General features: G+C 50.2%; 2 protein-coding genes across 2 annotated transcripts in view; both read left to right on the top strand.

Annotated features, from left to right (window-relative positions):
* The window catches only part of NWD1 (NACHT and WD repeat domain containing 1), a 55,819-nt gene extending 49,779 nt beyond the window's left edge, over positions 1–6,040 (top strand). The window contains 3 exon segments of the mRNA XM_034997180.1: positions 461–1,011; positions 3,990–4,095; positions 5,026–6,040. Coding sequence (XP_034853071.1) covers positions 461–1,011; positions 3,990–4,095; positions 5,026–5,327 — 959 coding nt within the window. The 3' untranslated portion in view covers positions 5,328–6,040.
* Positions 6,041–16,799: 10,759 nt separating this feature from the next.
* SIN3B (SIN3 transcription regulator family member B) overlaps positions 16,800–25,434 on the top strand; it is a 36,321-nt gene continuing 27,686 nt past the window's right edge. The window contains exons 1-4 of the mRNA XM_034998674.1: positions 16,800–16,922; positions 17,168–17,274; positions 18,557–18,710; positions 24,985–25,185. Of these exons, the coding sequence (XP_034854565.1) occupies positions 16,800–16,922; positions 17,168–17,274; positions 18,557–18,710; positions 24,985–25,185 (585 nt within the window). The remainder of the gene's footprint in view (positions 16,923–17,167; positions 17,275–18,556; positions 18,711–24,984; positions 25,186–25,434) is intronic.

Here is a 25,434-nt window from a genome sequence, read left to right as displayed (position 1 = left end):
GCAAGACGGGTGAGGTTACAACATTTGAGATGCCTGCCTGCTAGTTGCGGGGCGAAGCCGAGCACAAAGGTAGGGGGCACGGTGGGGCGTGAGATACACGTGCGCCAGCTAAAGCCATTTGTCTACCAGGGTTAAGAGCTTGCACTCAGAGTTCATACAGCCCGAAAGGCAAAATATTTACTCTCTGACCTTCTCCAGACGTTTGTAAAGGGAAGGTCTGGGATGAGAGATCATGCATGTCTGTTTGTCCATCTGTCCTGATGGGGAGCGGGAAGTCCTCAGAAGGTGTTAGGCAGGGCGCTGAGGAAATGGGAGGACAGGGGTGGAGGCAGGGGGATTGCAGTGGAGAGGTTGGGGAGTATGGATCATGAAAGCAGTTTTTAAAATCCTTAAAAATAAGAAAACTGTGGCACGAGCGTTCCCCTGAGCTGTTCTTGACATGGTCTTCTCTTGGTGGCAGGGGAAGAGCAAGATGCCCTGGACACCTCCAATGAGGTCAGGTGTCTGGAGGTTGCCCAGCAGGCCAATCTCCTTTTCACCGGCCTCGTTTCGGGGGTCGTCCTGGTGTTCCCCCTGAATTCCAGACAGGATGTGATGTGCATCCCCCCTCCTGAGGCCCGGAAAGCCATCAGATGCATGGCCCTAAGTAAAGGCGAGGAGCGCCTGGCCATCGCCTATGACAGCATTGTCCTGGTGCTGGACATCAGCCCTGGGGATCCCTGTCCCGTCATCGACGGGCCAATCTACACCTTCTACACCCAGCTGCCTGAGACCATATCCAGCGTGGCCGTGCTGGCCGACTACCGCGTGATCTACGGCATGACCAGTGGTGACCTCTTCCTTTACGAGTGTGCGAACTCCAAAGTGTTCCCTCTGGAGGCCCACGGGAGCCAGGTCACCTGCATGCAGGTCAGCCACAAGGAGCAGCTGGTGGTCAGCGGGTCCGAGGAAGCCCTGCTGTGTCTCTGGGACCTGCAGGCCTGCAAGTGGAGATTCCAGATGAGCTACATGGTGCGTGGCCCGCACACCACGTGACACGAGGTCCTGGCATTAGAAAGCTGAGGACAGGTGTCCTGTATTAAGTGCACACCAAGGACCACAGCCCAGGGTCAGGAGCGGGGTGAGGCCAGTGAGAGATGCTCACCTTGGTAGCAGAGTTTAAGGGGCAGCCAAAAGACTCAGCAATCAAGAGAGATGCTATTTTGGGGCACCTGGGTGGCTCAGTCAGTTAAGCATCTGCCTTCGGCTCAGGTCATGATCCCAGGGTCCTGGGATCAAGCCCCGCATCGGGCTCCCTGCTCAGCGGGGAGCCTGCTTCTCCCTCTCCCTCTGCCTACCTGCCTGTCTGCCTACTGTGATCTCTCTCTCTGTCAAATAAATAAATAAAATCTAAAAAAAAAAAAAGAGAGATGCTATTTTAATATAATGTTTACCAAGATCGAAAGAAATGCAAAAAATTCACAAAGAACAAAATATCATTTTTTTAAAGATTGTATTTATTTGTTCAGAGGGAGAAAGAGCAGGGAGGAGGAGCAAAGAGAGAAGCAGCAGGGAGCCCAACGACACCAGGTTCGATCCCAGGGCCCTGAGATCATGACCTGAGCCGAAGGCAGATGCTTAACCGACTGAGCCACCCAGGCGCCCCCAAAATATCATTTTAGTTATTTATTTTTAAAGATTTTTTTTTAATTTATTTATTTGACAGAGAGAGAGACAGCGAGAGAGGGAACACAAGCAGGGGGAGTGGGAGAGGGAGAAGCAGGCTTCCCGCCGAGCAGGGAGCCCGATGTGGGACTCGATCCCAGGACCCTGGGATCATGACCTGAGCCACCCAGGCTCCCCTATTCTTAAAGATTTTATTTATTTATTTTTAGAGAGAGAGTGTATGGGGGGAGGAGGGAGAGGGAGATAGAGAATCTTTTTTTTTTTTTTTAAAGATTTTATTTATTTATTTGACAGATAAGAGACACAGCGAGAGAGGGAACACAGGCAGGGGGAGCGGGAGAGGGAGAAGCAGGCTTCCTGCAGAGCAGGGAGCCCGATGCGGGGCTCGATCCCAGGACCCTGGGATCATGACCTGAGCCGAAGGCAGACGCTTAACGACTGAGCCACCCAGGCGCCCCCCAAAATATCATTTTAAATAAAGACGGGATCAAATCCTGCCCTGGCACACCCCTGCCTCACCCTCCTTACCCTAATCCTGATCCCTGTTCCTGCGTCTGACAGTTTTGATTGCCCGGTCTGTGGCAGGCCCCTTTCTAGCCGTGGCCAGGGCACACACTGTCCCGCCTCGTGGAGCCACGTTCTCGGAGGGGACACAGTGTGAGCTCCGGGAGGGCAGGATCTTTCTGTGTTTTGCTTACAGAGGTGGCCCCCATCCCTAGGGGAGCTCCTGATATGTCCTCAGGGCTCCGTAAGTATTTGTGGAATAAAAACAAAGTAGCAGGACGCCTGGGTGGCTCAGTCGGTTAAGCATCTGCCTTCGGCTCAGGTCATGATCTGAGGGTCTTGGGATCGAGCCCCACGTCGGGCTCCCTGCTCAGTGGGGAGTCTGCTTCTCCCTCTGCCCCTCTCCTCCACTCGTGCTCTCTCTCTGGCTCTCCCTCTCTCTCTCAAATAAATAAAATCTTTTTAAAAAAATAACATAAAAGAGGGCGCCTGGGTGGCTCAGTTGGTTAAGCGACTGCCTTCGGCTCAGGTCATGATCCTGGAGTCCCTGGATCGAGTCCCGCATCGGGCTCCCTGCTTGGCGGGGAGCCTGCTTCTGCCTCTGACCCTCCCACCTCTCATGTGCTCTCTCTTTCTCATTCTCTCTGTCTCAAATAAATAAATAAAATCTTTAAAAAAGAAAAAAAATAACATAAAAGAAATAAAAACAAAGATGCAAATACATGATGGGCTGTGGAACAAGAGCTTTGAGAAAAAAACAGGGCAAGGTAAATGGGGTAGGGTGGCAAAGGCTGCTATTTAGGAAGGTCAAATAAGTCTTGTAGAGCCTGGCTGGCTCATTCGGTAGAGCATGTGACACTTGATCTCAGGGTCGTGAGTTCGAGCCCCATGTTGGGTGTAGAGATTATAAATAAATAAGCTTGAAAAAATAAAAGACACAGAGATAAAGAGAGAGAGAACATGAGCAGGGGAAGAGGGAGAAGCAGGATTCCCGCTGAGCCGGGAGCCCAATGTGGGGCTTGATCCCAGGACCCTGGGATCACGACCTGAGCCGAAGGCACCGTCTGAGCCACCCAGGTGCCCCTATTTATTTATTTATTTATTTACTTACTTCTAAGTAGGCTCCACACCCAGCATGGAGCCCAACATGGGGCTCAAACTCAGGACCGTGAGATCAAGACCTGAGCTGAGATCAAGAGTTGGATGCTTAACAGACTGAGCCACCCAGGCGTGCCCCCACCATTTTTGTTTTTAAATGAACTTAAGTTTGGAATGATTCATTTTAGATCTACAAAGGAGTCGTGAAGATAGTACAGAGGTTCCCCTCTACCTCCTCCTCATCCAGCTTCCCTGATGTTAACATCTTACGTAACTCGAGTACATTTGTCAAAACTAAGAAATTACCATGGGGACAGGATTGTTAACTAAGCTACCAACTTCATTGGGAGCATATGTTTTTCCCAGTGAATTTCCTTTTCCTGGTCTAGGATCCAATCTAGGATGCTGTGCTGCGTTTAGCATATAGCCTTTAACTAAAGACCATGATAGCTAATGCTTGTAGAACTGAGGTCACTTAGGATATTAAATCCAATAATTCCTGCTCTCCAGTGCAAATTGTCTGCAAACCTCTCAGTCCAATCCCTATGAAAACATGTTTTGGTGCTGAGAATCTTGGTGATGCAATATACCCATCTCTTCAGGGTTTCATTGGATCCATCCCCATGGGAGGCTTACATGCCTGGCTTCTGACACAAATGCCTTGCGGTGGATCTCCTGGGTGTCCCAGTATGAACTCCAGATCACACTGTCTTTTTCTACAGAATCCTTACTGTAGAGGAGTCCAGTGTGTCTGCTTCTCCATGGATGACAAGTATGTGTATGCGGGCTTGAAAGATCGCTCCATCATCGTCTGGAGTGTGCTAGACGGTGAGTCATTTTGCTTCGAGGGCAAGACTGAGCTTAGATCTGGAGAAGGAGGCCTTGTGTTGGGCTCTGGATGTTGGAGGGCCCTGCCCTGGCCTTCCCTAGCTGGGGGGAGCTACTTAGAGGTGTCTGCAGGTCAAGGGGACAGGCCCCCCCTGGAGCTACATCTCCTCTTCTAGACCCATGCTCTGGGTACCTGGAACCCCAAAACATTCTCCCCCCTGGGATGGTGCCCTCTTTAGGGCCTGGGGTGACTTGCCTAAAGTCACACAATGAGTAACTGGTAGGCAGTGGTTCGCAGCTGGTCTGCCTGGTCCCCATGGTCACCTTTGTCACCCTCCTACATGGTCTCCTATAGAGAAAGGACCCCTTATGACACTGGAAGAGGGGTAGGTGCCAAAGTGAAGAAGCTGATGTTCAGGGAGGTTAAGAGATTTGTCCAAGGTCACAAAGCAAGTGAGTGAATCAAGATCAGGTAGATTTAATGCACTGTAATCAAATACAATGCAATCAAATATATCATAGTCTACTACTTCATGGCAAAGATGCCTGGCAAAACGTCACAGATGGCTCAGAAGCTGAGATCTGTGGAGGGTGGCCTTACAAGCCCACCCCAGGCAGGTTCACAACCTCTCTTCCTCCTCCTCCTCCACTAATAACATTTACTGAGCTCACTCTGGGCTGAAACCTATACTAAAGCACCTGTCACAGGTGACCTCTTCAAATATTAGAATTCCCCTCTGCAGGTGGGTTTAGTTGTCATCCCCATATTGCAGATGAAGCAAGAGGGACTCCAAGAGTTTAGAATTTGTGCGTCAGCTAGTAAGGGGCATAGGAAGGATTTGGCCCCATGCAGCCAACTCTCCAATGGGTGAGACTGGATCTCTGTAGCCCCCATTTTCTCATCAATGCCCTGCCCTCCACCCCCAAAAGGCACCCTGCTGGCTGTCCAGTTTGTCCACGCTGTGGTGAACAGGATCATCCCAACTTCCAATGGCTTCGTTGCCCCCACTAGACACGGCTATCTCATCCGCCAGTGTTTCCAGTGCCCTTCGTCAAGAAAGTCACAGCAGGACCCTCTCAAGAACTTCAAGAAGGCAGTGTGGAAGGTCAAATCCAGACAGAGAGAAGAGCTAGCAGCTGCTGCAGGAACACTCCAGGACTTGAGATCAGCAAGTACCCAGGGAAATGAATGTAAATCAGACAAACGCTCACAAATCTGCCTGCTAGTGTAGAACCCGCCAATGGGGGCATGGGACTCCAGTGAGTTAGACCCATTCAATATGGCTGATGCAAAGAGTATGTATGTGTTGATGTATATCTGGACCCAAAGCCTCAGATTATATGACTCAGAACCTGTTTCTCGCCACCCTTCCATTCTTCTCTCCTTGTTGGCTGCAGTCAAAGACTAGCTACCCCCAGGTTAGGAATATGACAGCCAAGGTCAGTAGAAAAGAGACCTTCCCCTTGCCAGCAGACTGAATCAAAGTGCTGGCCCTGATTCTGTTGGCCCCTGTGGGCTCCTGCACCTGTCTCTGGGAGAATGCTGTGCTGTGATTGGCCAGCCTGACCCAGTGCCCACCAAGGCTGAGGATGGAGTCAATACCACCCACCCATGTTGCCAGAGAATGGGAGAGGCTAATCCCAGGAGGGGAGCTGGGGCCAGGGGGTACAAGGCAAAGGGAGGATGGATGGATGTGAAACTGATCCAACTACAGATGTGGATCATACAGCTTTATAATTTTAAAGCATCAGGTGCTATTGTCTGATCCTTGTCACAGCCTATACTTCAGGGAGGGCAGGAGTTTCTGCATCCATTTTGCAGACAAGGAAACTGAGCCTTGGTAGGTAGCTGTGATTTGCTCAAGCTCACAAGCCTGAGGTGCAAGAGCTCTGGGGGGGCGCCTGGGTGGCTCAGTCGTTAAGCATCTGCCTTCGACTCAGTCATGGTCCCAGGGTCCTGGGATCAAGCCCCACATCGGGCTCCCTGCACCGTGGGAAGCCTGCTTCTCCCTCTCCCACTCCCCCTGCTTGTGTTCCCTCTCTCGCTGTGTCTCTCTCTGTCAAATAAATAAAATCTTAAAAAAAAAAAAAAAAGAGCTCTGGGAAAAGAGAGCCAGGAGACATCCTGCCCCCATCCTGTTGGACCACCTCCCTCTAATTTTAGTCTCAGAAGCATGACCATTCCACAGGTGACAGACTCCAATGCCCCCGGGGGCCAGTGAGTAATCTACATGATTGCCGTGCACCGGAGAGCAGCAGAGAATGATGGAGACCATGGGTCATGTGGAGGATGTGTGCTCTGCCCTCCAGAGTGGACATGGGCACCCTGACTCTAACTCAGAATGGCCATGGGGAAAAACAGCAAGAGATTCCTATTGTTGTAAGCAAAGCCAGAAACCCAGGCTTTTATGCAAAATGTTCCCATTTTTAAAAGTTGTCGATTGGTTCAAATTTACATCCACAGGCACATTTAGCCTGTGTGTCTCTAGATCGGGAGCTGGGATGTGAGGGCGATCTGGCTGCGACATCTGTCACCCCATTGATCGCCAGGGTTGATTCGGCTGATCTGGCTGGCTAGGCGGGTGTCCCCTTCCTCCCTCACCGCTCCATGTGAGTCCCTCCCGAAGCTGCGCGCTCGGTCGAAGAGGACGACCTTCCCCGATAGAGGAGGACCGTTCTTCGGTCAAGGGTATACGAGTAGCTGCGCTCCCCTGCTAGAACCTCCAAACAAGCTCTCTCTAGATTGGGAGCTGACTTCATGACACAAGCCAGCATGAAAACAATAAACCTGTTGTAGTTCTTCCATCCCTACTTCCTGGCTCCCAAACTTTGAGGATAAAGATGCTCTTTTATCTCAAAACCTGGAGGCTCTTGGAAGTGGACAAAAAAACCTACCGACATCTCTTTGCTGACCTTTTGGACCATCTCTGCTCTCCCCAAGTTCAACAGAGGAACTCTTTCTGTTCCACTAAAATGGATCTTGCTTCTTTGCATGCAGCCTTCCAAAAGCCCCCACTTGCTTCTGGGGCTTTTGCTATAAAGATAGGAAAGTCCAAACTTCAAGGTGCTATTCTCTCTCCTCTTTGTTGGATTCCAGAGAGTTTCAGAAAAAGCAACCTTAGAAACAGAGACTTTGAAGCTAGGTGTGACCCTACTGACTGTCTTCTTCAGTCATTTCCCAAACTAGGGTTCCAAGGGAGGCTTTGGCAGTTCTGCAGATGTTAGTATCAAATTCCATTTCGAAAAAATATTTTAAACTGGAATTTTAAAATGCATGGCCAGGGCGCCTGGGTGGCTTAGTTGGTTGGGCGACTGCCTTCGGCTCAGGTCATGATCCTGGAGTCCCCGGATCGAGTCCCGCATTGGGCTCCCTGCTCAGCGGGGAGTCTGCTTCTCCCTCTGACCCTCCCCCCTCTCATGTGCTCTCTCTCATTCTCTCTCTCTCAAATAAATAAATAAAAATCTTTAAAAAAAAAATGCATGGCCAGCTGGGTGAGGCAGCAGGTTTTAAGGTGTTGGAGATAACTAACTTGGGATTCTCCTTCATTTAACTAAGATTTTGATGGGAGCCCAACTACTCTTTGCCATCACTTTTCTGTGAACCAGGGGCTTTGCCCAATGCAGAAATAAAGTGGATGTTGTAACAGAGTAAGATTTCAGCTACAACTTCGAGTTTAAAATGTGTGTGCCCGTCTCAACAGCCTCAGTGAGAATCCATTGCTTGTACGTAAATACTACTTTGAACGTAGGAGAGAAATTCTACTAATAAAATGCAACTCTAAATTGTTGTTCTGTTGGAGTTTTTTGCAGTGATCTCTCGTTTGAGAAAGAGTTGGGTTGCTATGAATGTTTGACAAGTGCTGTGCTTTGAGGAGGTGTAACTTAGCCGAGGTCCTCCATCCATGGCCGAACCAGGATGAAAACAAGGTTATCACAACCCCCACCTTGCTCTCCTCCACTAAACAGGACCATGTAACATAGCATCCCAACTGGGACACTTTTGAGAGCAAAAGGTGGGGCTTTAAAAGATTACTCCTGGGCACCTGGGTGGCTCAGATGGTTAAGCGTCTGCCTTCGGCTCAGGTCGTGGTCCCAGGGTCCTGGGATCGAGTCCCGCATCGGGCTCCCTGCTCCTTGGGAGCCTGCTTCTCCCTCTGCCTCTCTCTTTGTCTCTCATGAATAAATAAATAAAATCTTAAGAAAAAAAAAATTAAAAAAAAAAAGATTACTCCTGACAACTGAAAAAAACTGGATTGTCCCAAGATGATTGGAATATACACCCCTCTAGTTGCAGCAGGAATTAATTTATAAGAAATTCCAGAGACTTTTTAAAATTGAGATATAATTGACATATAACGCTGTATCAGTTTCTGGTAAATGACATAATGATTTGATATTTGCATATATTGCAAAATGATCACCACAATAAATCTAGTTAACATCCAGCACCAGTTATAATTTTTTTCCTGTGATGAGAACTTTTTAAAAAAATATTTTATTTATTTTTTTAAGATTTATTTATTCAAGTAATCTCTACACAATGTAGGGCTTGAACTCACCTTCCCTGCGATAAGAGTCACGTGCTCCACCCACTGAGCCAGTCAGGTGCCCCTTGTGATAAGAACTTTTAAGATCTATTTTCTTAGAGACTTTCAAATATACCTTACAGTATCATAAACCACAGTCACCGTGCTGGACATGACATCTCCAGGACTTACTTATCTTATAATGGATTTATCTTACAACTTTTGACCACCTTCACCCATTTTTCCCATCATCCCTATCCTCTGCCTCCAGTAACCACCAATCTGTTTTCTGTATCTATAAGTTTGGGGTTTGTTTTTTTAAGTTTTAAGTTTAAATTTATTTTTTAAATTTTACTTTATTTTAAAAGTCTACAAAAAAAATAAAAAATAAAAGTCTACAGACTTTTTATTTATTCACTTATCCCAACATGAATATGTTCAGACCTACAGCCAAGTTGCAATATGAGGACAATGAACATGCATTTGCTCACCATCAAGACTGAACAGTTGTCCTATCACTGTCAATCTTCTGCTAAGACATTTCAAAGTGAGGGCCAGTACTGGGTGAGGATAGCGAGGGTCTCATCTCAGGCATACAGCTTTTTTTTTCTTTTGAGTGAGACAGCGAGAGAGCACAAGGATTGGGGGAGAGGCAGAGGAAGAGAGAAAATCCCAAGCAGGCTCCACACTCCGCATGGAGCCCGACACGTCTCAATCCCACGAGCCTGAGATCATGACCTGAGCTGAAATCAAGAGTCGGACGCCTAACCAACTGAGCCACCCAGGTGCCCCTCAGGCACAAGGTTTAAAGGCGCACCAAAAAACTTAGCAATCAAAGTAAGTAATATTTTATTACTATTCTTAAAAAACTCAAAATGGATTTTAAAAAATGCACGTTAAACAAAATATCAACATTTTAAATTAAAGAAGGGATCTGACCCTGCACTTGAGTGAACTTGCCTCAGTTGCCTCACCCTCATTTCTGCTCTGGTGATGTCAAGACACCTTGCTGCCAAAATACATCAGGAGACATCTTTTCAGGAATAGTTATTCTTGGACATAACCACACACCTTTGAAAATGAACAGTTGTTATTTAATATTTAATATCCTTCAGTAGGCATCCCTAATTTTCCTAATCAGCCCTAAAACATCTTTTATAGCTGTTTTTTTTTTTTCAAACTAGGACTTAATCAAGATTTGTTCATGTGTTGCACGTGGTTTTCTCTCTTTTTTTAAAGATTTTATTTATTTATTTATTTATTTATTTATTTATTTATTTATTTATTTGACAGAGAGAGAAATAGCAAGAGCAGTAACACAAGCAGGGGGAGCAGTAGAGGGAGAGGGAGAAGCAGGCTTCTCACTGAGCGGGGAGCTCGATGCGGGACTCAATTCGAGGACCCTGGAATCATGACCTGAGCCGAAGGCACACTTAACGACTGAGTCACCCAGGCACCCCCTTGTTTTGTCTCTTAAATTCTAGAGCAGGCGTGCCACTTGTTTTTGTAAATAAAGTTTTATTGGAACATGGCAACACCCATTCATTTACATATAGCCTATGGCAGCTTTCATTAGTGACGGAATGTATGGTTCCAAAAGCCAATCTGGCCCTTTACAGAAAAGTGTGCTGATCCTGGTCTTAAGGCTTGATTAGATTCAAGGTAAAACTTTAACAGATTTTTTTTTTAAAAGAAGGATAAGACAGGAGGAAACTTTTTTTTTTTTTAAGATTTTATTTATAGGGCGCCTGGGTGGCTCAGTTGGTTAAGCGACTGCTTTCAGCTCAGGTCATGATCCTGGAGTCCCTGGATCGAGTCCCGCATCGGGCTCCCTGCTCCGCGGGGAGTCTGCTTCTCCCTCTTACCCTCCCCCCCTCTCATGTGCTCTCTCTCTCATTCTCTCTCTCAAATAAATAAATAAAATCTTTAAAAAAAAAAGATTTTATTTATTTATTTGCCAGAGAGAGCGAGCGAGCGCAAGCACAAGCAGGCGGAGTGGCAGGCAGAGGGGGAGAAGCACGGAGCCTGATGCGGCACTCAATCCCAGGACTCTGGGATCATGACCTGAGCTGAAGGCAGATGCTTAACCAACTGAGCCACCTAGGAGTCCCAACAGATTTTTTTTTAAGATTGTATTTATCGGGCGCCTGGGTGGCTCAGTTGGTTAAGCGACTGCCTTCGGCTCAGGTCATGATCCCGGAGTCCCGGGATCGAGTCCCTCATCGGGCTCCCTGCTCGGCAGGGAGTCTGCTTCTCCCTCTGACCCTCCTCCCTCTCATGCTCTCTGTCTCTCATTCTCTCTGTCTCAAATAAATAAATAAAATCTCTAAAAAAAATAAAAATAAAAATAAGATTGTATTTATCTAGGGGCGCCTGGGTGGCTCAGATGGTTAAGCGTCTGCCTTGGGCTTGGGTCATGGTCCTGGGGTCCTGGGATGGAGCCCCATATCAGGCTCCCTCTCGGTGGGGAATCTGCTTCTCCGTCTCTCTCTGTCCCTCCCACCAGCTTGTGCTCTCTCTCTCTCTCTGTCACTCTCTCTCTCAAATAAATAAGATCTTTAAAAAAATATATATATATATTTTATTTATCTATTTGAGAGAGAGAGAGCACATGCGCACATGCACACACAAATGGGGGGAGGGGCAGAGGGAGAGGGACAAGCAGACCCCCCGCTGAGCAAGAAGCCCCATGGGGGAGCTCAATCCCAGGACCCCAAGATCATGACCTGAGCCGAAGGCAGACGCTTAACGACTGAGCCACCCAGGCGCCCCAACAAACCAAGACTTAATACCTAATTTAATAGCCCTTCCCAGGACTGGAATCTTAACCAGTCAGTCTGGAATTTCCTGGTCAGCACTAGTGAGGTAATCCACCTGATGGACCCCCTCCATTCCCCAAAGAAAGATAAGATAATCTGTTTTTTCTTGCCCCCTTCTGTCTATAAAATCCTTCCATTTTTTACACCTCCTTGGCGCTCTTTTCTGTTTGCTAGACAGGATACTGCCCAATTCATGAATCACTGAATAAAGTAAATTTGATCTTTAAATTTACTCAGTTGAATTTTGTTTTTTAACACATCACAATCACAAGGTAAATATTTTTGGCAAGATGACTTCATAAAGATTAGTTATACATTGCTGCACAAAGTACCGCACACTTAGCAGCTGCATATAACAGCCAGGTATGATCCCACAGTTTCTGTGGGTTGCGAGTCCAGGCTCACTATGGCTGGGTTCTTTGTTCGGGGTCTCACGAGCTGCGCTGGGATCTCAATGAGAGGCTCACAGCCCTCATCCACACTCATTCAGGTTGTTGGCAGCACTGAGCTCCTCATTGCCGCAAGACTGTGGACCTCAGCTCCTAAAGGCTGCCTCTGTCCACAGGCAGGCATGACACAGCTGGTTCCTCTTTTAAGGCTGGCAGGATCCCACCTCTGCTGTTTCGAGGCTCTGACCTCCAGATTGTCTTTCAAAGGATGTTCCTGATTAGGTCAGGCCCACCCAAAATAATCTTCCTTCCGGTGAACTCAAAATCAACTCAAGGGGACCTTAAACCCACTTGCAAAATCCCTTCACCTTTGCCACATGCTGTAACCTAGTTGCAAAAGTGACATCCATTATACTCACCAGTCCTGCCCATACTCCAGGATGGGGGATTAGGCAGGGTACACACACCAGGGTGAGAATCTCGGGGCCTGCTTTAGAATTCTGCCACAACACGTGATTCTGGACTTTAGAGATTTTGGTCATAATGCTTGCTGTCTGGAAAGACTCAGTTCAGAGTAGGATCTTTTGATCTTGTCTTTTTAACCTTGCCAGAATACTGTCCAAAGAAAGACCTACCTATGAAGTTTACCATAATACTATCAAGTTTGTGAAATGGTGGGAAATGTGTGTTGGTCCATCTAAGCGGCCAACTTTAAGGTTTTTAATTTCATCTGTGTAGATGAAAACAGTAAAGGAAAAAAAACTCAGCATTTTTATGCTTTATAAAAATAAAAGTGAGAGGGCGCCTGGGTGGCTCAGTCGTTAAGCGTCTGCCTTCAGCTCAGGTCATGATCCCAGGATTCAGGGATCAGCCCCACATTGGGTTGGAAGCCTGCTTCTCCCTCTCCCCCTGCTTGTGTTCCTGCTCTGGCTCTCTCTCTCTCTCTCTGTCAAATAAATAAATAAATAAATCTTAAAAAAAATAAAAGTGAGAGATGTTTGTGTACTATTGTCTACATGTTGGATGTACGCACACACAAGCATGCACACATACCCGAGGTAGAACTGGCTTGTGGTTTCCTGTTCTCCAAATGAGTGAGGGCTTCCTCAGATCGCATGAGTTCTGTAAAAAGAACGGAAAACGAAAAGTGATCCTTGAAATGTGAATAGACTCATACTCCTTGGAGGCGGGGAGGCAATGAGTGAGGACCCCACGGCGTGTCAAAAGCCCACACGTACAGTTGGCCCTCCGGGACAGTGATGAATAGATTGCCAGGAGGGCACTGAGGTGAGAATGACGGTCCGGACATCTGGTGGCCTCAGGGGGTTCAGACCGCCTTAGCTGAGGTTCATACAGGAATGTGCTGAAACTGAGCTGAATCCCTTTCTGGGCGGGGAGCCATGAATCCTTGAAGCTTTCTTCCTGCTCACCCCCCACATCTACCCAGCACCACATTCTCTCTGCCTCACCTTCTGAGTATCGCTCCCTTCCACCTCCTTCTATCCACCTCCCCTGCCCCCGCTCCTGGCCTAAGCCACCATCGTCCTTCTAAATGATGAAGCAGCCTCCCTGCACCCTCCCTGGCTGCCCTCCAATCACTTCCCTGCAGAGCAACCAGGGCATTTGCTTCCAAATGCAAAGCTGCTCAAGCACCTCCTCGCAGAAAACCCATGCGTGATTTTTACCAGCGCTAAGTGCCAAGACCAACATTTTTAACTCATTCCCATAAGGATGAGTGGTCTGCCTCTTCTGACCTTGGCACATTTATCCTGCACCTTCCTGCCCCCCACCCCACCCCCTGACTCTTCTGCAGTCCCACAACCCTGGCGTCTCTGTCTCTCGCGCTTTCTAAGTTCAAATGAACCACCTTGCTTCCCATCGATGGGCCCTCGCACAGCTGTTCCGTCTGACTTTCATGGTGAATGCCTTACACAACCTTTAGAACTCATCTAGAATGCCACCTCCTCCGGGAAGCCTTCCGCATCCCCTACTAGCCTGGGTTAAATCCCCAGGGTGGCAGGTGGTATTTTCCAAAAATGGTCATGGCAATATTTCCTGTCCCCTATGCTATTCCAGAACCTGGTCACTCCCCAGGTTCTGGAGTCTGTTTGCCCTCCTTTTGAACTTGGGAGGGACTATTTTTTATTTTATTTTTTTAAGATTTATTTATTTGAGAGAGAGAGAGAGCACAAGCAGGAGATGCAGGGAGAGGGAGAGAGGATCTCAAGTAAACTGCATGCTGAGTGTGGAGCTTAACGTGAGACCCTGAGATCATGACCTGAGTCAAAACCAAGAATTGGACCCTTAACCGACTGCGCCACCCAGATGCCCTGAATTCGGGAGGGACTTTGTAACAGCCACTGTGGAAAGACTACCATGGAAATGATTCTGTGTGACTTCTGAGGCTGGATCAGAACAGGGATCCAGCTCCTCTCAGGACAATCGTTCTTAGAACCCAGCTGCCACAATGCTCAGGCTGAATAGGGAGGGACTTCAGGTAGGGAAAGAACAGGGGCCCCAACTAGGCTGGGAGGGTATTTCAGGTATCCAGATACAGGGACAGAACAAAAATAGAGGTAGGGAACAAAAACCAGAACCCCTGTCCCAACTGCTAGGGGTAACATGTTTTTCTAGTAATTACACTGTAACCACAGAAAATAGAAATTAACTACAAAAAGGATCAGGCCTCAAAGGAGAAGTTAACTATAAAGATTAACCAGACCTAGCAAAACATATCTATAGATCACAGATGTCACAAGAAACAAAGATTCTCACACAATGTATAAGCGTCATGTCTAGTTCCAGATGTAAAGTCCTAATAAAAGGCCAGAGATGAAAAGCCCTCATTGGCAACCCTATCTCACTCCTGAAAGCTTTTTCTATACCTTTGCTTAATAAAACTCGATTGCTTTGCTCACTCTCCTTTGTCCACGAGGTTCATTCTTCGACTCTGTGAGACAAGAACCTCGCTCTCCTGCTTCAGGACTGCATGCGGAGCCCTCAGGTAGGTGCTCCTGGGAACAGGTTTCCACCTACAGCCACAGCAACTGACAGACGTGTGAGTGAGTAAACCCTCAGAAGATTCCAGCCCCAGCCTTCCAACCACCCAGCGGACACTGAGGGGCCAGCGATGAGCTGTCCCTGCCCAGCTGCCCAAATTGCAGATTGCAGAGCAAATAAATGTTGCTATTTTAATCCTCTAAATCTTGGGGTGGTTTGGTACTCAGCCACAGTTAACTGGAACATAGTAAGTGTTAACACTTGCACCTTTTCTTTTACAGTTCAAACTGCATTTTTGTGTGTGTGATTATTTGATCCCCATCTTTCTGGAAATACTGAAACCTCTATGAGCGCAGAAGTCTTGCCTGATTTGTTCACCATTCCAATCCTGACATGGAGCTTGGCAAATGATGCACTCCCTGCCAAGGTATTCTTAGCTTTCCCGCACTTTCTCACATATTTGGTCATTGCTTGAATGTTCATTCATTTGATACATATTCAGGGACATGGCTCTATGGCAGGGATTTGTGTTAGAGTTGAAGCATAAAAATAAGGTGATGTATAGGGGATGGTGGGAAGACAGAGGAGGGATCAGTTAGGTTGTGTTTTGAAGAATGCATAGGTGTTTTCTGGGTAATGAAGAGATAGGACAGGGCTTCTGACCAGGGAAATGGTATGTGCTGATGCATGGGGCCAGGAAGCAGCATGGCTGGGCAGGCAGAGGGTGGGTGGAAAATTCTGCAAGAAAAGGTTTGTAAGGGCCAGGTTCTTGCTGACGTAGGAAAGACGTTAGGGTTCGAAGCCAACGGCCAAGAAAGAATTCTTGAGACGTCTTTGGTGCAAAAAGGTGGTTTTATTAAAGCATGGGGTGGGACCCATAGGCAGAAAGAGCTGCCCCCAGGTCATGAGGAGTGGTTGATTATATACTTCCAGTTTGGGAGGGGATTAGGCATAGTGTAAGTCTCTAAGGAATTTTGGAAGCAAGGTTTCCAGGACCTTGAGGGGGCTAGCTATTGCTGGGGAAGTCATTTATTACATCTAATAAAACTGAGTCATGAGACCCTTCAGATGTATATCGGTGGGTCATATGCTTGGGGGATGATAGCCAACATATATCTTTGGGGGTAGAGATAAAGGAAGTTTCCAACGGAATTTTTATATGTTAAAGTAGACTTACATGATTCTGGGGGTCGGGCTAAGATTGCTTTTTGCCCTTAACAAAGTATTAACATTAAGGCAGTTGAGTTCCTAGAGAAAGGTCACTCTGCCTGTTTCAAGGACTTGTCAATGGGCTGTAAGTATTAGAGAAATTTAATAATTTTTCTTCTTAAGAGGCTCCTGAACTGGTCCACTGGGGAAATGATGCGATCTGGGTTAGGGAAGTGAAGAGAGAAGGGGAACTAAGTCAACAGCCAGTTAGCAAAAATGCACTTCGAAAGGCCCCCTGTGGTGCTGTGTGCTCTTGGCCCATTGTCACATCAACCCTATAAAGCAGGGGTCCACAAATATTTTTTAGTAAATATATCAGGGTCTGCACATCTTAGGATCTGTCACAGCTACTCACCTTACTGTTGTAGCACGAAAGTAGCAACAGATGATGGGTACACGAGTGGGTGTGCCTGTGTTCCAATAGAATTTTATTTTACAGACACTGAAATTTGAATTTCAGAAATTTCACGTGTCACAAAATAGTCTTCTTTTTGGAAAATTTTCCAACTTTAAAAAATGTGAAGACCCTTATGAATTCGCTAGTGGAGCCGGACAAAAGCAAACGGCAGGTCTCGGTTTGCTCGTTCGCACTATATAAGGCATTGGTTAGCATTTCGATTTTGGAGTAAGAACCCGGAGCAAGTCCTTCAAGGAGCCACGCCCCTCACATCATCAAGCACCGCCCCCTCCGGGGCGGAGCCTGCGCATGCGCGGCCGGCCCTCGGGCGGGGGCGGGGCGGACCGCGGCTCCGACTTCCAACATGGCGCACGCTGGCGGCGGCGGCGGCAGCGGCGGCGGCGGCGGGGGCCCCGCGGGCCGGGGGCTGAGCGGCGCCCGCTGGGGTCGCTCGGGCTCCGCGGGTCACGAGAAGCTGCCGGTGCACGTGAGTGCTGCCCCCACCTTCTTTCGGGAACCCTGTCGTCCGGCACCCGCGGGCCGAAGCCCCTCGCCCGGGCCCCACCCGGCCCCGCCTCGGCCTCCACTCCTCACGGCCCCGGACCCCAGTCCCTTGACCCCTTACCTCGGCTCCTCGGAGGCTCGGCCCGTCCCCCTCCCCTCCAGGGTCCCTTGTCTTCCGTCCCCTCCTCCGCCGACCTCCGCCCACCGGGACCCTCCACCTCCCCGCAGGTGGAGGACGCCCTCACCTACCTGGACCAGGTGAAGATCCGCTTCGGCAGCGACCCTGCCACCTACAACGGCTTCCTGGAGATCATGAAGGAGTTCAAAAGCCAGAGGTACCCGCGGGAGCCCTCCCCACCCCGGGGGGTCCGTCCTGGGCCGCGATCCGGCTGAGCGGGGTGGGAACCCCCGGGAACCCCCCCATTCCGGCTGCCTCTCCGCCCCAGTCGGGTGACCTTGCGCAGGTCGTGGAACCTCTCAGAGCCTCAGTTCCTTCTAAAAAACGGGAGTGGAGAGTACCCACCCCTGTGGAGCTGTTGTGGGGATTCCTGGAAGGAGAGCAGGGATGGGGTGAGGAGAGAGCAAGAGAGCGAAGTCTGCAAGCGGGAGAGTCTGGTCCTGTCTTTACTCAAATGATTTTTAAATGAATTTTGCTCACCAAGGATTTTTTTAAAATTAATTTTAATGTTTTTAAGCACTACATTAAAATGTTATTTGCCTTGATTATTGAATGTTTTGGCGCCCTCTCCCCCTTAAATCTTGTCACCAAGGTGAGTGCCTCACCCATCAGTGGCACCCTAGTCCCAGGCCTGTTGGACAGTAAATGCGCATAAAATGCTTTGTAAGGGGCCTGGCACATAGAAAGGGTTTTAAACACATTGGCTGATTTTGCAGGCACACAGGAGGGTTAGAGCTAGATGGAGGACCTGGAGATCATGCCATCTTCCAACAGGAGGCTCACTTAGGCTTAGAGTGGGCCAGGGGCTTGCCTAGACCAACCTTAGGGGCAGTCAGGACTAGAACATGGGCATTCTGACTCTTAGATTCTCGGTGGTCACATCTCCACCAGGCTGATTACGCCTTCTGAGGAAATGTGGCAGGGCTGGCCTGGTTTCCTTCCAGGAGAGACAAGCTAAAGCCTTGAGGGGCCCCTCCCACCAGCCATGAGGGAGACCCCTGGCAATGTGCAACTCATACTTGCAGGGCCTTTGGTATTCATGCCTTGCCATCACTTGCTGGGATCAACACCTGTGTCATGGTTCATCACGTTGCTTAGAGGGCTGTGGCTTCCTGCCACTGCTTGGAGTCCCGGACTTTCACTTGGCTCTCCTGACATTTTCAGAACCGAGCGTGTGTATGCTTGGAGTGTTTAGGGGAGCTGTGCCATGCAAATATCCTGTGGTTCTCGCTAGCAGGGCACAGGGAGCCCGAGCCTGGCTGCCGTGGAAGTAGATGACACGTAACACGTTGGCTGAATCACACTGGTCACATTGCAGGGTGCTTCGTTGTCCTTCGAGAAGCCCATTAGGTGGCACTGTCAAGCGAGTTGGGAGTAGATTTTGCTTTCCATGTGCTCCCCAGGACACTTCTGCCCACTCTCAATCTTTTTTCTTCCAGCATCGATACGCCTGGAGTCATCCGACGCGTGTCGCAGCTCTTCCACGAACACCCTGACCTCATTGTTGGATTCAACGCTTTCCTTCCCCTCGGGTACAGAATAGACATTCCCAAGAACGGCAAGTTAAACATACAGTCACCTCTGTCCAGCCAGGTATGCTGCTCTGGTGTTCCGAGTGATCTGGCCCTAACGGCGCGCGCTGGTACTCAGGTACCCAGGTCAGGCAGCCCGTCTTGTGCATCTTGTTGCGGAAAGCCAGTCAAGATCCAGTCTTTTTCTAGACACTCTGCTCCCTTCTAGCACAGGTCAAAATAGATCAAAATCCCTACCCAGCCAGCCTCTTTATTCCGCATCGATCCATTTGGAGGATTCAGATCAAGAGTGGATGTGGTTGGTTGTGTCAGGGGCATTCTCTTAACAGTTCTATGTCCTGTCAAAATAACCACCCACCAGCACCAGGCTCTTACTCTGAGGCTCTCCCCATGAGCACACAGGGCAGGCGCACTTGTACTCAGGCATGGGGTCTCTCTGATCGTCCCAGGTGCCAGCCACAAAATAAAGCAGTTGAGATGTGTGTGGGAATAGCCATTTTGTTGTCGCTGGGCCGCATTTCATTGCCACCAGGGTCGTTGGCTCAGCTTAGGCTTGTGGCTTTGGTTCCTTCTGTCTCGGGTGGTGGCTTGCTGCCTCTGTTTCTGTGGTCCCTTCTTGCCCGAGCCCACCAGAGCCCCTGAGAAAGTGAAAGTCTATGTGAGCTTTACTCTTATAAGGTAGCCATTGCCTTTCCTCCACCTTGGCCCCATTGCCGTAATGCTGTGCTGCGGGGGACCCTCTAGTGCATCTGGAGATGTTTAGCAGCATCCCTGACTCCGCCCACAAGGCCCTCACCCCTTGGCGACAGGCGACAGCTGAAACATCCCCAGACATTGCCAGATGACTCCTGGGAGCCACATCGCTCCCCCATCAAGAACCCCTGATCTCCGTGAACCAGCTCTTTAAGCCTCTTCTGTCTCTGCCGCAGGGCTTTGGGTTTTAGTGGGGGAATATAAAAATCTACCCGGGAAAGCATTCTTTCGGTTCTGCCTCCGATGACAGAGATTGCAGTTTCATATCAATGCAGGAGTCAGATTTGGAAGAACAGCCAGAGGCAGTGTGACAGTGACCTCCCTCTCTGAGAGGGACCCCCATGTAAATTCTGCCTTCTTTCTATGCAAGGCAAGCTCCACCACCAGCATGTTGCCTCATTAAAGCCAAGGAGAGCGTCTCCGTTTTGAAAAGGAACTCGGAAGCACGTGGCCACTGAACTCCAAAGAGCTTCTTCCATTTCACATTTACAAATGGAGCTCAATCCAGATGTAGGGCTCGTTGTTCCAGACGATCACAAGCCTTAGCAGGATTCATCTGCGCAACAGTCGAGGCTGGGAAGAAAAGCAGGCTCATTTGCAGCGGTGCGCAGGGGAGCACTTGGACGAGTCTGAACACGGGTGTGTCGTGACCATCACTTCCTAAGAAAGAGCCGAGGTTGGAGACCTCAATTACGAAAATCGCCTTTCTCAATCCCCGACTGTTGGAGTAACTCGGCTTGCGGGGTTGGATCTCGATGCGAACCTCACCGTGGTTGCATTAGGAGGTGGCCCTTCTGGGCAGTAGCCAGAAGGCCCCTGTTGTGCTCACTCCATGGAGAGGAGCTGTGGACACAGCGAGACTGGACCAGCCCTGTCTCCCCCTGACTTCACAGCTACTATTTAACCCGGCTTTATGGTCTTGCTAAAGCCCCGAAGCCACGACATCTAGGGCCCCCCTTCTTCCGCTGCCCACTCCATTTCTGTGCACATCGATTGACCTGCCGGGTTTCCTGCCCTGCTTTTCAGAGCTCCTTCCTGCCAGGCATAGGCGAGACGGCCTCTTGGTGTCCTGGAGTCCTTTGAGAGGCCACGGAAGCCCGAGAACTTCTCAGGGCTCCCCTACGTGCCACACCCCGGTGATTTTTTTTGTTTTACTGGTTTTTCTAGCTTTCGTGTTTTGAAGGAGCACCTTCATTTTTTTGTCATTTCTCATCTCGTGAGTCCTGTCAACTCTAGACAGGGAGGGAGTAGCTCTGAGGTGCTGAGGAAGAGAAAAAGGGGGAGTCCCAGGCTGTGGGGAGCCCTTGGTGCAGGTTTCTCAGCCTTGGCCCAATTGCCCTTGGGACCAGATTGTTCTTATCTGGAGCAGGCTGTCTATGCACTCTATGGGGCTGAGCAGCATCCCCGGCCTCCACCCTCCACCATGTGACAACCTAGAAGTAGCTCCGTGTGTTGCTAAGTGCCCCCTGGGTGACAGAATCAGCCTCACTGAGAACACAAGTCTAAGAGGAAGACAGGCAGACAGGCCCGGAAAGCATGGTGGGAAGAAGGTCACCTTGCTGGGGCTACAGCCTCCTGAGTCAGCAGCATGTTGGAGCTGGTCATCGGGCCTCGGTTGTAGCATCCCTCCCCAGAGAGCCCTCTACTCCCACCCCTGGGTTATACGCATGCCACCCATTTTATATATTGTAAAATTGCAAAGCCAGGGTTTGAAATTAGAAATCCAACGTGTCTTGGTCTGCCTTGCCTGGCAGACTGAGTCCAGATCAGGCAGGACCCTTGTCTGTCTGGTTCACAACTGTGTCCCTGTCCCGGGGCCATGCCAGGCACATGTTGGAGGAGCAAGACACCTCGTGTTGGTGGGAAGGTGATGAATCTCAGCTCCCAAGTTCCGTTCAGAGCCGCCCCTGCCTCCTGGGAGCCAGCTCCTTTAGGGCCGGCTAGACGAACAGCCGGCTTGAACACAGGTAAAGGTTAAACCTTTAGCTCGTCCAGTAAGTGGCACCTTTACATTGAGAGGCAGGCCTCCCGTGTTCTCTCTCTGGGGGGAGGGTCATCTGGAAGTTCAGTGAGTCCCTAGTGGGTCGCGCCTCGTATTTGTGTCTTAGTCACCCACGGAGCAGGTGTCGACCACCACCTCTGTGCCAGGCGCTGGGGTTTATTCAGAGTCTGCTCTCGGGGCACTCGGGAGATACAGGTGGACAGATGAGAAATACTGCACTGTGAGTGAAGCCCGGGCAGGGCATGAGGGGCCGTGGGCAGGGGCCGTGGGCAGAGGCCGTGTGAGAGATCAGGAACCCTGCCTGTGTCTTGGGCGGGGGTTTCCTGGGCTGGGTCTAAAGGCCTGAGGTGGCAAAATGAGTGGGTGTGCTTAAGAAACAGCCAGGGAGCCTGCGAGGTGGGGAGGTAAGCGGGTGGGGGGAGAGAGTCAGGAGCATGGGGAACCCGTGGAGAGTTCCAGGAAGGCGGCTCTGGCTGTGGTGCCAGAAGTGGACTCTAGGGGCGCAGGAGAGGATCTGGGGGCCAGCGAGGGGCCCCTGGTGATCCAGGCAGAGTGGGCGGTGATGTGGACCCGGGGCGGGGAGTCAGAGTGGGAAGTCCAAAGAGATTCCAGGATGCCTCAGCCTCTGGGTGAAGGTGGCAGCACCTGCTAGGGTGAGGGGGGCCTGGGAGGAGTGGGGGCGGCAGGGGTGCTGCTCTGCGTGGGGAATGTGCTGTTTGATGAGGTGTCTCGTACATACCCAGGTGGGGCTGTGCAGGGCTGCTCCTCGGTGTCTAGTAGGAGTATACCTGACTGTGCCCGGATTAGGCCACCCAGGGCAGGCACAGACGAGAAAAAACTGGATTGTTCCGGAACGTTTAGAGCGGGGTTTGGCCCAGGATCCAAAGCCAGCTCGTATTTGTATGGAGAGTGGTTTTTACATTTTCCAGAGATTACGTTAAAAAATGTTTTTAAATTGTGACAGTATTCACAGTAGCATAAATTCACTTTTTGTAACTAAAGTATACAGTTCGGCAGGTTCACGCATATTTACAGTATCTTACAGCACCTCCCCCCATTCCAGAACATTTTATCACCCCAGAAGGAAACCGTATCGCGCAGTTCTCCTCTCCCACCAGCCACAGCCCCTGGCAACCACTAATCCACTTCGTCTCTGCAGATTTGCCTGTTGTGAACATTTCGTTTCAGTGGCGTCGTGTAACTTTCTCTTGTCTGGCTTCCTGTGCCCAGCGTTACAGTGTCGAGGTTCATCCTCACTGTAGCCTGGGTCAGAGCTGCATTCCTTCCTACAGTTGAAGAAGATTCCATCGTCGGGATGCGCCACGTGTGTTAATCCGTTACTGCTTGGTGTAGACATTTGGGTCGTTTGCACATCTGTTTGCGATTCTTGGGTGGATACCCAGAAGTGGAATTGCCGGGTCACGTGGTAACTACGTTTAACTTAGTGAGGAACCGCCAGGCTGTTGGCTTCAGCAGGTGCACCATTACCATCTGGCTCTCTTTGCCAAGCCCTGGCCTTGAGGAGGGTTCTCCATCTTTTCCCCGCGCCTCTGTCCAGGGCATGGGAAAGGGTACACGGAGCTAGAAAATGCCCCCGAGGAGCGGTGGGGAGTTCCCACGAGCTCACAGCCGCCTCTGAAGCAAGTCTCCGCTCCCAGCCTGCTCCCTCCCCCGCCTCTCCCTGGCTCCTTCTAGCTCCTTCCACTGCCAGGCCAGCACACCTGGAAGGAATGTGGTAATCAGCAAGAGAGCCCCCAGAGGGCCTTAGGATGCATCCCACTGCCAGGGAGAGGTGGTATTTAGAACTGTGGCTGCTTTGGGTCTTTTGTGTGTCTGCTTGTCTCAGCTCAGACTTTCCTAGAGTTGCCCCTCACCCACAGTCTGGGCTGAATTGTGTCCCCACCCCCACCCCACCCCAATTCATATGTTGAAGTCCTAATCCTCAGTACTCAGAATATGACTGTTTTTGGAGACCTTTACAGAGGTAATTACGGTAAACTGAGGCCCTTAGGGTGACCCTTGATCCAGTCTGACTGGTGTCTTGTAAGAGGACATTTGGACACGGGGAGCGACCCCCACACAGGGACGATCATGTGAGGACACAGCGAGAAGATGGGCCACCCACGAGCCAAGACGCCTCCGGAGATACCACCTCTGCTGAACCTTGATCTTGGGCTTCAGCCTCCAGGACTGTGAGGAAACGTTTCTGTTGTGTAAGCCGCCCAGGCTGCGGAGTTACGGCCGCCTGAGCGGAGTAGTGCACCCCCACCCCAGTGAGAGCGAGCGTGCCCAGCAGGCGCGTCCTTCCCGGTGACGGCTCTGCAGCTCTGTGCCCAGCGTCCCCCATCCCGCTGGAGTCTTCAGGTCCGCGGTTGGTGCCCCGTGCCAAGGGGGATGGAAACCCCGGGCTCTTTGTTCCTTCCTCTGGTCATCTGATTATTCCCAACAGTGGGTGGAGCCCATTCTGTTCCAAGCACTGTTCAGGCACTTGGGCTGTGGTGGTGAACAGTGTGGACTGTCTGCTCTCAGGGCGTTTGCCATCTGGTCAGGGGTGGACAGACGATAAAATAAGTAAAATATGTGTGTGTCGGAAGGTGACATGTGCCACGGAGGAAAATCAAGCGAGAAAGGGGCTCAGAGTGCTGGGAGAGACATTTGGGTTTGGCGCTGGGTGGTTCTGGAAGACTTGCTGAGAAGGTGTCTTCTAACAGACGCCTGGAGCTGCACTGGAGGGTTTGAGACCTGCTCGAGAACCAGCCCCTGTGTGCATCGGACCCACAGGATGCCCCGGGGGGTCGCCCCTGACATCTGAGTCGTGGTTTGTGGGGAATCATCAGAACCACGCATAAAATTTCAGTTTAGAAACATCTCCTCCTTCCAGGGGGTAGGTCAGTCCCACCCAAAATCAGGATTCTGGGTGCCCAGGGGAGGGACGTGGGTGTCTGTTTTCTATTTTTATTTGTATGGACAGAAAAGCCCACAGATGGAGGGCAAGCATGATGACCGGTCAGGGCCTGTCTCTTCTCAAGTGACTTAACCCCGGCTTAGCACCAAGAGTCCTGCAGTCCTGGACAACCTGGGCGGTGGGCCCCCCTTACCTCCAGGGTCCCCACTTGCCCAGCACCGCTGACAGCAGGTGCTTTCACTCCTCAAAACAGTCTTGCTGAAATGGGCTGGCAGGAGGTGTGGAAGGCTTCTTCCACACAGTCCCAAACTCCACTCCAGAGGGGATTAAACAATCCACTTGTCATATCTCTCTCCCGTATGCTCATTTTTCAAGGTGTTGGGTATCCATCAAACTCCCATGCTCTTCGATCAGATGGAGGTGGGTTCGTGAGACTCACCCAGGACGGTGCAGACGCACCGCGTGGTGAGGGAGGAATTACCTGCCTGTGCGTGCCCGCCCACCGCTTCCTTCCCTCCAGGCCCCCACAAGGAACGTTCTCCTGCATCTCATTAAAAACCTTGGCTCTGTGCTGGGTATTGCTTGGTCTCAGACAGACCATGGCTCTGTCTGGAGTTTCTCACGTCTGTTTGCGGGGTCAGGCCTGCCAGTAACTCACTGTTGTGCTGTTGTCAGGAGAATTCACACAACCACAGCGACTGTGCGGAGAACTTCAAGCCACAGATGCTGTATAAGGAGGACAAGCCGCAGGTGCCCTTGGAGTCAGATTCCGTGGAGTTCAACAACGCCATCAGCTACGTGAACAAGATTAAGACCCGTTTTCTAGACCACCCAGAGATCTACAGGTCATTCCTGGAGATCCTGCACACTTACCAGGTAAGAGGCCCCACGGCACACTGGGTGGGTGCTGGTGGTACCATCCCACTCTTCAGGGTGCGTCTGAGGCGGTCGTATTTTCTGGTCTGAATTAGGAAATCCTGTACAATTCCGATGTGCTTTTTTTCTTTTTACCTAAAACTTACCATTTTAACCCTTTTTAAGTATCCAGTTCCATGGCATTAAGTACATTCATGTTGTGCAGCCTTCCCCACCATCCAGCCCCAGAACTTGTTCATCATGCGAAAC

The sequence above is a fragment of the Mirounga leonina genome, unplaced genomic scaffold (genome assembly GCF_011800145.1).
Source record: "Mirounga leonina isolate KUSES-001 unplaced genomic scaffold, KU_Mleo_1.0 Mir_94, whole genome shotgun sequence".
In the NCBI taxonomy this organism is placed as follows: domain Eukaryota; kingdom Metazoa; phylum Chordata; class Mammalia; order Carnivora; family Phocidae; genus Mirounga; species Mirounga leonina.
Note: the sequence above shows the minus strand (reverse complement) of the source record. Positions and strands in the feature narration are given on the sequence as shown.